This window comes from Gigantopelta aegis, chromosome 8 (genome assembly GCF_016097555.1).
Source record: "Gigantopelta aegis isolate Gae_Host chromosome 8, Gae_host_genome, whole genome shotgun sequence".
Classification (NCBI taxonomy): domain Eukaryota; kingdom Metazoa; phylum Mollusca; class Gastropoda; order Neomphalida; family Peltospiridae; genus Gigantopelta; species Gigantopelta aegis.
Window position 1 is genome coordinate 33261680 of NC_054706.1, and position 13827 is coordinate 33275506.

The 13827-nt window shown below is 33.4% G+C and overlaps 2 protein-coding genes across 11 annotated transcripts in view; both read left to right on the forward strand.

Moving 5' to 3' along the window:
• LOC121379308 (solute carrier family 43 member 3-like) overlaps positions 1-13827 on the forward strand; it is a 340851-nt gene that overhangs the window by 211929 nt on the left and 115095 nt on the right. The gene's annotated exons all lie outside the window — the stretch shown is intronic.
• Positions 1-13827, forward strand: part of LOC121379310 (calcium/calmodulin-dependent protein kinase type II subunit delta-like) — a 218992-nt gene that overhangs the window by 103980 nt on the left and 101185 nt on the right. For all 8 annotated transcript variants that reach the window (XM_041507866.1, XM_041507869.1, XM_041507872.1 and 5 more), the window contains exon 6: positions 2068-2140. In XM_041507866.1, coding sequence (XP_041363800.1) covers positions 2068-2140 — 73 coding nt within the window. The remainder of the gene's footprint in view (positions 1-2067; positions 2141-13827) is intronic.

Sequence of the window (13827 nt, forward strand, 5' to 3'; positions counted from 1 at the left end):
AATAATAATAATAAAAAATATATAATTATATATAAATATATAATCAATGTTTTAATTAACACAAAATTTAATAAAAACAAAGTAAATATTAATATAGTGTTTCAAGGTCATTGTGCAGGATGTCATGTTGGTTACCTCCCTTTAATGCTGTTTTAAGTGTTTTATTGACTAAAAGAGCTCAATAATTTAATTGTTTGCTTTTACTTTCAGGTGTTGTATTGGATGTAAAACAGCTGTTTCTTTGAAACACACATACTTGTTATTCATTATTTAATTTAATTTTTTAAAATTTCTTCGAACATGTATTCTTATAAATCAAAATAAATGCTTACATGTAATTGATCAGATATAAAAACAAAAGAATAATGAGTCTTTATTGATACATTTTTAATTTTAGAAGAAGACCTTAATTTTATCATATATTTGGTACACTTTTTTATTTTTTATTTACAATGAACATACATATTTAGGTAATTTTCACCTTATTCTTGTTTTTATTTATTTATATTATGTTTTAGACTTGGTGATGCAGTATATTTAGTGTTTAGTTTCTGTTGTATGGCATGCAGTTGTATGTTTTTAGTCACGTATTGATGATGCATTTGTTGATGTTGTTGTTATTTTGGTAAGAACATTTTTATTGAGGCTTTCCCAATTTCAGTCACTGTATACAACAGATCTTAGAGGGTGTGAACCACTGTCACCAAAACAATGTTATTCACCGGGACCTGAAGGTAACTCCACGTACAGCATGGAGAGTCATGCTTGGTTTGTGTAGGATAAACCTGACTGTAGTCTTTGTAATACCCATTACAAGACACTTGGCAAAACTGTACAATCATTACAACCATTGATCAGCATATTCATCAGATCTATATCCAATTGACCATTGGTACAAAATTGGCATTAGTGAGTTTTATTACAGTTTGTTTGGCTATAAGGATTTACAATCTAAAAAACAACAACTGAAGAACAGTGGATTAATTTATTTATATATTCATAGTTATGTGTTAATATTAAAACATTCAGATATTTCATGATTTACCCTTCGGTCTACAAGCTGCATGTGACTTTTTTATCTGCAAATTTTCAAAAGAGGAACATTTCAATTAACAATGTGTTTAGTTATTTTATGTCTAGTGCCTTATTTTATTTACTTATTATTTTTTCTTTATGTAAATGTTGTTTATAATTTCTAAACATTTTTGTTGCAAAGAAATTAGTTTTAGAGTAGCTATCACAGTGATGTATGAATTTTTTAATATTGTTATTGTGATATACAATTAAAAAGGCAAAGTCAATTGTTTTATTATAATAAAGATTCATGGGTTTGCAAGAATATTATTACTAGGCCTCTATATACAATTTCAAGTCCAAACTCAAATTTCATTATTTTATTTGCCTGGTCTTTTGGTATGGATGATTATAAGTTATTTGAAATTTTTTTCTGGAATTCAAGTATTTGGTGGGGGTTTTTTTCCCATCCAAATATTAAAATTTAATATTTGAGGAATTAGAATAAATTTTTCAAGAATGCAATGAACTATAGTTTAAACTTTATGAAATCAACTTATTTTTCCCCCAACACTTCAGATTTAGCTTTTCACAATCGTGTTAGTTTTGTACAATTTACAAATACAAAAAATAATTTAAACCCTTAGTCATCCAACAAATTTTAAACATATATATAAGTGTTTTGTTTATTAGATTTAGTTTTATAAATACTTTTACAAATGTTTAAATTCGGACTGTTTGTTACTAACAAAAATACAGTTGTTTGTGGTGGGGGGGGGGGGGGTAACTTTTATTTTCTGCTTATTACACCTTTTAATTTTAGGATATTTTTGGGGTGGGTATTTTTAACTTCATTTTCAGCTTACTATGTTTTTTAATTTTAAGATCCAACAAAATCTGAATTCCAGAACAAAATTTGTCTTTTTGCATCAAAAGCAAGATAAGTTTGGTTTGCTGGTAAAGCTTTGCCGAGTGTTTTGCAATGAGACTGATGTAGGTGCAGTACTGTAGCGTGAAGGCTTCGCTCATGTGTTGTTCACTGTTATCTTTCAGTCACTGCATGCAGCAAATATTAGAGAGTGTTAATTATTGTCATCAACATGGTATAGTCCACAGAGATCTCAAGGTGAGTTGGTAGACTTGTCGACCAGATCCACATGCACTCAGTGAGTTCTGCAAACAATTAATATACTAAGATAATAATACAAATTAAAATAAATAAATAATAATAATAAGATTATGGGGTTTGTGGTAAAATGTGTAAATGACATTAGGTGGAAGATGATTTTATTTTTGGGTGAGTAAAATATGTAAATGAAATCAGAGGAGAAAAAGTATTAGGAGCTAAATTTTCTATGCAAAAGTGCATATAAAAAGTGTCCATGTTTCTAGGAGTAGCTAAGCCTATGAGATTGTGTTGAGGTTTTTTTGTGTGTGCAAGTTCTTCCATATTGGGCACAGCTCTTTAAGGGTGAAGCATTTATTATTTAACTCCAAACTTGGATTGAAGCATCATTCGGAATGGTTTAAGGAGTGAAGAGAATGAAAGTTAATTGCACTGTTTAATAATGGACTGCCAGATTTGACTAACACACAGGTAATTGAAACCTGTGATCTACTTACTTGCTACTGTGCTGCTGTGCAGGTTACTCTGAATACACTTTGAATGACATAACCTCACATACCTTAATCATTAATAAGCATTAATCATTTAGCACTTGTTGGGACACCCCAGACCCAGCCACAGGCCATGCCAGAGAAAGGTTCTGAGATGCCTGAACCGTAATTGATATAGGCATCATCAAATTATTTGACTTTGATTTTGAACTTATTTTCGTGCTTATATCCAATTAAGGTTCAAGCATGCTGTCCTGGGCACACACCTCAGCTATCTGGGCTGTCTGTCCAGGACAGTGGGTTAGTTGTTAGTTGGTTAGTCGTTAGTGAGAGAGAAGAGGGTGTAGTGGCCTTACACCTACCCATTGAGCCCTTAAGAACTCGCTCTGGGTTGGAGCCGGTACCGGGCTGCGAATCCTGTACCTACCAGCCTGTAGTCTGATGGCTTAACCACTGCGCCACCGAGGCCGGTTATTTGACTTTACTTCTTGGGATGAGTTGGGCATATCTTTAAATGATATACCAAGTTAGATCAATTCTACAACTACTGAAATGACTGCTATAAGATATGAGATCAATTTTATGACCACTCATATGTAAGATATGTGTTTTAACAACAGGATAAATTCAAGATACCAGGCCTTTGAAATTACATATAATTACTATTACACTTGCTTATTCTAACTGTGGTTATTAAATATAATTGTTGAATACTCCTTACTTTGATTGATTTGAGCAAAAATAAATTTAGTATGTTCTCTTTTTAATATGTGATACATTTCCAAAAGGTAACTCTCTCTATATTCAGTTCCTGCTATAGACTTTGTTTGAACTTAGTATCACACATTAGAAAATTTTATTCATATCACCTGATGTTTATGTTCCTAATATTTAAGTTACAAGTACTCATTACCTATCATGCACTAATTGTTGAAGGTGGTGCAAATGATTCTTTTTGAAATTTATAAATAATATAGATGTAATTAAAGAAATCTAATTTTAGGACTTTGTAAAGAACTCATTGTGTGTTGTTGGAATACTGGCTGTAGTGAATTTTGTTTCTTCTAGTGAATTCAGACTTTCCAAGTCCCTCATGATGTGACTAAAAAAACATGGTCCATCTGAGGTATCTTATACCTCTTGCAGTTGTTGCTTTGGTTTTCCACAAAATTTGACATCTGCAACTCTGTAAATGTGGTATTCATTCAGTCTTGTTGTCATGACAAATAAAGTGACTAATATAATTTTACCAATTTCATTCTTTCAAGATGTACCTAACATATTTTATACTGCTTTAGGAAGCTACATAAACATGATTCTTCTTTTTTCATTTACGTTAGGTTTAATGGTCCTGTGTATAATTTGTCTCATTGATTTAAAAAATTAAAATTATTTAAATTATGGTTATGCATTTTGGCAAACAGTATTTTGTGTAAATAATAATGGCTGTCTAGTCTGCAATGACACTAAATTACAAACTGATACAGTATACTTGTATTTGTACTGATTCAGTTAAAAATCTAATTTGGTTTGAAAATTGAAAATTACTTACACTATGATTACATATTTTAGCAACAGAATTTTCTGTCAATAATAATGGCTATCTAGTTTAAATGAAGACTGAATTACAAACTGGTCTAGTGTACATGTATTTGTACTGATTCTGAAACCTTGGAATTTAATTTGTAAAAAAAAAAAAAAAAACGAGTTATGTATGATGCATGTTGAGAATCGAACCAATGTTCATGTCAGGTGTTCTTCCTAAAACAGACTAATGTGTCTTGGTTTATTATCATGTGCTTTCAATGCTACTACATGTACAGTTGACAGGTGAATATATTTGTCGAAATTAACCAAACTGTTGTCATAGCAATATACGTGAAATGTGACTAACAGGTACTAACCATGTGCATTATGTAAAACCTGGTTTGACTGTTATCAAAGTGACAGATGGTACTGTGATATATAAGCTCAGACTCGTGTGGATTCATTGATTTCTGTGGTGTGTCAGTGTTCATGAATTAAGCTTTTGTTTTATATAGTTAACTCGTCAAAATCATACAAATTTAATTTTAAACATATATAAGAAATCATGTTTATGTGAAATCATGTTTATGCTCACTGAAAATCAAATGATGCTTTGGATCCAAGTGAATGAATGTTTAATGACATCCCAGCACAAAAAGATACATTGGCCATTGGGTATCATCTACAATGTAGTCATACATGTACAATAAAGAAATGTTTTTATTTAAGCTGGTTGAGGTGAGGGTTTTAATCGTTTCAGTAAAATGAAGCTGTAATTTGTGGATGGGGTTAAATAAATGAGGCCCAAACTCCGTCCCAATTATTTGCCCATCTGTGTACTACCTGTTGGAGACATTAAAACAAGATCAAGGGCCTAATTCACTCAACTCTCGCAACATTGCGATCTCGCAGTGCAATGCTAAAAGACTTACAAAGAGGATGCTTTGTTGTCAAACAGCCTAAAAGATCATTGTGAATTAGGCCCAAGAGCGATTTAACTCACCTGTTCATACTAAAATATAAGCAGTAATACATACTGGAATCTCCAAATTTAAAATATTAATTGTATCCACAATATATATGAATGACAGTTGTAAGGTTCATAGACCTACATGTAGCAGGGCTAGCACTAGATGAACAGAAAATTTACCAAATCGTCTATTTAAATTTCAAAAGTTGCAAAAACTCCGTTTTTTTTTTATAAAATAAAAATTATTCATGAAATTTATTAGCCAATTAATATAAATAAAATTTGCCAATTGTTTTTAAAATTGGCAATTGGCAAACTTGTTAGTGCCAAAGCTAGTTTGTTACACAATCATATTTTTAAATTTTTCTTGAAGCTTGTTATTTCATATAACTGTGATATTAACAACATAATTTACACAATATTGCTCAACTTAAAACCAATATTCATGGATATTGGAGTCTCCCCAAAATAAATGAATTCACACCATTAGTTTATATTTGTTCTATTATGGATCTATATATATGAAGAGTTCAGGTGCAAAACACGATATAAACCATTTCCTTCTTTTTTTTAGTTAAAGCCATTATTGTATGTCAGTAAGGGCTAATCATAGGCCTGCTGATTTGCCGCAAAACGCGATTGATCAAAACACAATATACGCCAATTAAAAAAAATCAGTTTTACTGAAAATGAAAAAATGGATATATCGTGTTTTGCACCTAAACTCTTCATATACATATATATATATATATATATATATATATATATATATATATATATATATATATATATATATATATATATATATATATATATATATATTATATATATATATATATATTGGGTTTTTTATGACACATTTTCTTTTGAATAATTGTGAGTATTGAGTAAATATCTACATGTAAGTGCCCCTTCACAAAATATTTTTTGTCAATTTTTCTTGAAATGTATGTCTTCACAATATCAAATCTTTAAAAAAAAAAAAAAAAAAAAAAGTCTCTTTATTTTGCATTGATTTCTGGTTACATCTTTATAAATATTCAAATGATATCTATTTCATGTAAAAGCAGAAATAGTATCCTAATTTCATTTGTTTAGTTTTTTCATCAGCAATAATTTATCATCCAAGAATATCATTAAGTAGACTGTAGCAGCCAGTGATATCTTTATCATTATTGTACTGTACATATATATATTATCTTGTATATTATGTGTGAGCTGAAAAGTACAAACAGTAACATTTCTATTAAGCTGACACCATTTCATAAGTTTTCTATTAAAAGTATTTGGATCTTTGTTACAAATTATAATATTAAATTTCCAGAATTTTATTCTAAGTGATCGTTTGCTGATATTAGATCTCCACAAAGTTGGTTTTAATCATTCATTTTAGTTTTTTGCTATAGATTAAATTTTTTATCTCTTGATTCAGTGCACTAATGTTTTAACTTTTGATTCAGTGGATTTTGCACTAATGTTTTAACTGTTGATTCAGTGGATTGTGCACTGATGTTTTTTTATCTCTTGATTCAGTGGATTTTGCACTGATGTTTTATCTATTGCTTCAGTGGATTTTGCACTGATGTTTTATCTCTTGATTCAGTGGATTTTGCACTGATTTTTTGTCGCTTGATTCAGTGGATTTTGCACTGATTTTTTTTATCTCTTTATTCAGTGGATTTTGCACTAATATTTTAACTGTTGATTCAGTGGATTGTGCACTGATGTTTTATCTCTTGATTCAATGGATTTTGCACTGATGTTTATCTATTGATTCAGTGGATTTTGCACTGATTTTTTGTTGCTTTATTCAGTGGATTTTGCACTGATTTTTTTTATCTCTTTATTCAGTGGATTTTGCACTAATGTTTTAACTTTTGATTCAGTGGATTTTGCACTGATGTTTTATCTCTTGAGTCAGTGGATTTTGCACTGATTTTTTTATCTCTTGATTCAGTGGATTGTGCACTAATGTTTTAACTGTTGATTCAGTGGATTGTGCACTGATGTTTTATCTCTTGATTCAATGGATTTTGCACTGATTTTTTATCTATTGATTCAGTGGATTTTGCACTGATTTTTGTTGCTTGATTCAGTGGAATTTGCACTGATTTTTTTATCTCTTTATTCAGTGGATTTTGCACTGATTTTTTATCTCTTGATTCAGTGGATTTTGCACTGATTTTTTTTTATTTCTCGATTCAGTGGATTTGGCACTGATCTTTTGTCTCTTGATTTGGTTGATTTGGCACTGATTTTGGTCTCTTAATTCAATGAAATTGTCTCTTTATTTGTATGGTTTGGCATGGATATCTTGTCTCTAGGTTAAGTGGAACAGACATTGATTTCCTTGTGTCATAGTTTATTGTATTTGACACCAATTTCCATGTCATTTGGTTAAGTAGATTTGGCACCAATCAGTCCCCAAACCCACCCATTCAGTTACCATTAAAGATTCATCCCATTAGATTTAAATTTATATATATATATACACACACACACACACACACACACACACACACACACACACACACACAACCGGGTAATATTTATTATTTCTATAAAATCTTACTAATAATATATACATGTATTATAAATGAACCCAGTTTAAATGCAATTTTAAGACTATACTTTAAACTGTACTCAATTTATTTCATGAGGGAAGAACATACAACATATATGTAGCTGGTTATTCATAAAGTAATGATAACTTCTTAACCAATTCTATAATATTTAAGTCATTGGTTTTTCTGTAATATTTAAGCCATTGGTACAAGACATTAACCCTTTCCAACTATGGAACGGGAAATCCTGTTTAAAAAAAAATCACCATTCAGACTACAGAACGGGAAATCCCGTTCTGTGTTTTCAGTTTGTATTTACCACCAAATTTGTCACAGGTTGACATGCACAATAGAGGCAGTGCTAACAACAACATCCTGTAGAAGTGTTACATGGTTTGCCATGAGAATGTGCTCATTTGTTCGGAACTTTTCAGCCTATTTGGTATAAGTGTTCTGTTAACTACAATGGCAACATCCATTTTCTATAATACGACATTCACGGAAAATTACCGCGATAGTGATGTTTTATCGTAATGTAACAGTGATAATTCCGATGGAATTCCACTAGCTGAAATATTATCACAAATTCAAGATGACATACCACTTTCGAGATTTGCACGTGGTCGGAAACATTTTCTAAATGGGTTTATTCATTTACACATTTTCATAAGGTCACGGTCAAGGTCAAAGTGTTTTACGTGCACATTCAGAACAAGCTGTTGTAGCGCACGCCTGTCGTGGGCACAAGAGCCGGCCTTGGACGGCTCCTCCGTCCATGACAGGAAAGGTGGAGGGGAAGGAGGGACCGCCTACACTGGTAGGTGCAAGGGAGCACCAGCAGCCCGATTGAATCGGTAGCAGGCGGGAGGGGTGGTGGTGGTGCTATGGAATTTGAATGGAGCTGTTAATGCCAAAGAGAAAAGGTGCGCATTTTTGTTGAGGAAATTTTGAACGGTCGAAAGGTAAATGTGCGCGCTAGTATAGGTTTTGAATCGAGAATAGCTTGTTAGTGGGTCGAAAGTAGCTCGTTAATCATAGAAATTTGGTATGTTTTTTTAATATACCTCTATATATATATGTATAATAATGAGCTCCTTCTCATAGAAAATTGACTTACATTTACAAATATGCTTGAACCAGTCTTCTACTATGAATAATAAATAAGTTATCATCAAAAAACCATCTGTAAATGTATCCTTTGTTTAACTGTCAAATATATCCATTCCTGGGGCACTTTGAGGACAGTGGGTTAACGAGTCTGAAAGGGTTAATATGAGTTGTGGGACTGCTTTACACACTGCGTATATGTGGCACAAGTTGTCAGTGCAGAGCCGTTCATATTATAGTATTAAAAGTAGTTCTATTATTCATTCTGCATGAATGTTAAAGCAAATCCAGTTAAGTTATTGCCGTTCCAAGTACGAACATAAAACTGTATAATGAATAATTTATACCAAACGGTCACAGTACCCTATATTCTCAAATTATTAATAATCATAGCATCAAGGGAATTCCCAGTCTAGAGGGTTAGACTTTTTCATCAATCAGATATGTCAAAAATAAAATTAAAATAAGTCTATTTATATAAGTATGAACTGATAATATTTCCTCTTATTGTCAAAATATAAATCAAGTAAATGGTTTTAGCTCTGATATATTGCTGTTCAATCTGTAATTATGGATGGGGACTTTTCTTCTCTATCTAACATTGTGTACGTAATTGTAGTTAAAATGTACTGAGTGCGTTGTTAAATAAACCATTTCTTTCTTTCTTTACTTCTAATCATGCATCTTATTTTCCCAGGGTGGAAAGCGCTCACCTGACGCGCGATTGGCCTAGGATCGATCTCCGTCGGTGGGCCCATTGGTCTATTTCTTGTCCCAGCCAGTGCACCACGACTGGTATATCAAAGGCTGTGGTATGTGCTATTCTGTCTGTGGGATGGTGCATATAAAAGATCCCTAGCTACTAATGGGAAAAAAAAGTTATGACAGAATTACCAATGTTTGACATCCAATAGCCAATGATAAAATAAATCAATGTGCTCTAGAAGTGTCGTTAAACAAAACAAACTTACTTATTTCCCCTTGGCAGTCTAAAGTATCTAGTTGTAAACATTACTGAATGTAGTGTAAAATCAAGGTTCATGGATATGTCATGAATATTTTTAAGTTGTGTGATAATTTGTTTTTACCAGTCCAAGCATAATAAACATTGACATGTAACAGCATAAACTAACTGATAATGAACATAATAATAATGTGTAGAAAGTACTTGTCCACTTGACAAATGACAACACAAATTCTGTTGAATGAGTTAAAGGATATAACCACTAGTCTGACGGGCGACCTTTTTCTTTTCTGACTGTTAATTTAGCTTTATTTTTAGTTTACTTATTTTTGCACTTTATTACTCTTTTGTCCACACATTTTAATTTAGTATCAAAGGTTGGAATTGAAGAAAAGGTTCTGGGACCTAATTCACAGAGCTCTCTTAGTCTCTGCTAGACAACAAAGCATCCTCTTTGCAAGTCTTATAGCATTGCACTGCGAGATCGCAAAGTTGTGAGAGTTTATTGAATTAGGCCCCAGATGTCAATGGCTGATCATTTGAAGTGAAGTTTGTATTATAACAATATTGTTCTGCAGACTGATGCAAAGGCATAGTGCCCATTACGCACAGTATGCACGTGTGTAATGCAAAAAAAAATCTGGGAATGGGTCGAAGCTGTCTGTAATTGTTATATGAAATATCCCCTTCCCTTTTTCAGTAATTAAGTTTTCCAAATAAAGCAGCAGCATCTGTAATGCTAACATTTTTCTGGCTACGCTCCTGTGATGGATCAGTAGAAATTCTAAGAGACTAGTAAATTTTGGTTTAGTCTGATGGACTAGTGAGATGTCTTCCATTTCTGCATCTCCGTCTGTTATCATTGCTGTCAAGTAAATTGACCAGCCAGATGTGTAATACATCACATACCTAAACTGACTGTCAGGCGCGGTGTCGTCTGATGTTATGTAAGTTAATTAATATTACATGATCATCCGCGTCTCTGTAATACCTAATCATTTCTGGACGGCCAGACTATACGTCTGCTTTACGAAGGAGTGGCTCAATGAATATTAACATGGTAGTATCAGGGCACAGTATTTTAACACACAGCATTTATAATATTAGTCATGGCTGGTGTATCAAAGACTATGATGGATATCAAAGACTATGATGGATATCAAAGGCTGTTTGTATGTGCTGTTCTTTCTGTAGGATGCATATATAAAAGATCCCATGCTGCTAATGGAAACTTGTAGCAGGTTTCCTGTGACCACTATGTCGGGGTGGGACGTAAAACACTCGTCTGATGCATGGTTGGTCTGGGATCGTCCCTGTCAGAAGGCCCATTGGACTATTTGTAATTTCAACCAGTGCATCATGGCTGGTATATCAAAGGTCATGGTATGTGCTATCCTGTCTGTGGAAAGCATATAAAAGATCCCTTCGTGTTAATTGAAACATGTTTCCTCTGATGACTGTGGCACAATTACCGAATGTTTAATGTCCAGTAGCAGTCTTTGCCAGGAAAACCGAGTGATCACTCTCTCTCCCCTCCACACTCACCTGGAAAGTTTTAGCAGAGCGGCAAATTGATCTCCTTACAACAATTTTTTTTAATACATTTTATTTGACGCTTCATGTAATTTCTTGCCTAGCACTATTTCAGGAGAGTGATCTTCAGCTCGCCTTCTAATAACAAACTTCTCTCGGCAAGCTATGTTGCAAAACATATATAGCTCCCCCTTTCCAATTTGGCGGACTGATAAAAAGTGTGCCATATTTCCTTCATTCAAATTGCACACATTTTTCCCTTTGGCATTAATTCCATAGCACCAAAACCAACCCTCTTCCTGTTACCAACCCCGGTCGGGCTGCTGGTGCTTTCTTGCACCTTCTCGCACCTTCTCGCACCCAACCCTTTCCTGTCCTGGATGGAGGAGCCGGCTGAGTCCCGAACCTGTACCCATGACAGACGTGCGATAAAACAGCTTGCTCTGAATGTGCACATTAATCCCTATATCATACAGCTCACCTTCATATTTTACTCATGGCAAACACATTCATTTATTACATTTCAACTTATTTTCGTGCTTATATCCAATTAAGGTTCAAGCATGCTGTCCTGGGCACACACCTCAGCTATCTGGGCTGTCTGTCCAGGACAGTGGGATAGTTGTTAGTTGGTTAGTGAGAGAGAAGAGGGTGTAGTGGCCATTGAGCCCTTAAGAACTCGCTCAGGGTTGGAGCCGGTTTTCGGGCTGCGAACCCTGTACCTACCAGCCTGTTGGCAAACACAGAGTAGCTGATGATTAATAAATCAATGTGCTCTAGTGGTGTCTACAAACAAAACAAATTTGTTTTATAATATTAATCTGGGAGCATTATCTGGAATGAGACATAACCCAGTGAGCTAAATCCTGCTTCCTGTATTGAATAAAAATGCCTGCAAGAGAGAAAATATGCAATGAGCTGTACGAGCCATTAATTATTATTTGCTTCTGGAGAAAATCAACTATTACCTTGTTGCCAATGACAGTTCAGTTTCCGCTCAGAATTTGTGATTTTCATTCAAGTGTTTGCTTAAATATTATAACAGACAAAATAATAATTATATCCACATGAAAAATCCATGCTTCTGGGGTAACAATATCTCTGGTTAACGGGAGCCAAGTTCATTGTGAACATTAATTACTAAGAGCTATGCTGCTAACTGAAACAGTAGTGTAATGTATATAAAACAAAGTGTCAGTTGGTAACATAAAATCTACTAGGGGCGGGACGTAGCTCAGTGTCAAAGTGCCCTCCAGATGCACAGCATGTCTGGGATTGACCTGCATTGATGGAGCCCATTGGGCTATTTCTCATTCCAGCCAGTGTGCCATGACTGGTATATCAAAGACCATAGTATGTCCTATCCTGTCTGAAGGATGATGCATATAAAAGATCCCTTGTTACTAATGGTTAAATGTAGCGCGTTTCCTCTCTAAGGCTATATGTGAAAATTACCAAATGTTTGACATCCAATAGCCGAGTATTAATAAATCAGTGTTCTCTAGTGGTGTGGTTATACAAAACAAACTTTAACTTTTAACAAATTTGTTGCACCAGTTTGCATGATATTTCTCAATCTGCAGTCTAAACCTAATAGCCAGTGGGTCATCAATAAAAAAACCCAGAATTAATGTTTTAATGACAATAATTGTTTTGTTTTTTGCAATTAACCGTTCATGTAGCATTCCAGCCAGTGCTCCACAACTGGTGTAACAAAGGCCGTTGTATGTACTATCCTTTCTGTGGGATGGTGCATATAAAAGATCCCTTGCTGCTAATCGAAAAGAGTAGCCCATGAAGTGGTGACAGCGGGTTTCGTCTCTCAATATCTGTGTGGTCCTTAACCATATGTCTGATGCCATATAACCATAAATAAAATGTGTTGAGTGTGTCGTTAAGTAAAACATTTCCTTCCCTAAGCAAAAAAAATTAATTAATAAAAGGTTTCATATTCATTACCAGAGAAAGAACAGATATATCACACTTGTATAAAAGATCACATACTATTTGTTAGGATTTGGCCACATATATTTGGTGGCAGCAGGTTTTGTCCTTCTTCCATTCATGTAGTTAAGAATAGTACCATCAGAAACTTGATTTGAAAGCAATGTAACAGGATTGTATGGGTAATCAGAAAGTTGCAGCAAGTTAAAAGTCCATTAGCTAACACATTGACAAAATTGTATGTAATATATAAAAACTGTGTTATTTAACTGGATTCAAAACTACTGCATAAGATTTGACAATTTCAACCACATTTACAGACATTATTGTAAGAAGCACAATTTAGTTTTCTGTAGTCAAATTGTAACAAACAATTCCTTTAGCATTCCTTTATTAGCTTTGTAACAAATTTTAATACTAGAATCATCTTTAATTACTTTTTGAATTTTTATGTATGACAGTTTAATATGTGCAGCAATGTAAGACAATATTTATGGACATTCTTTATTTAAGCATAGTCGGTAATGGATAGTCATTCAGTGTCTTTGAACAGTTAATATAATCATAGGAAACATTGTACATGTTCC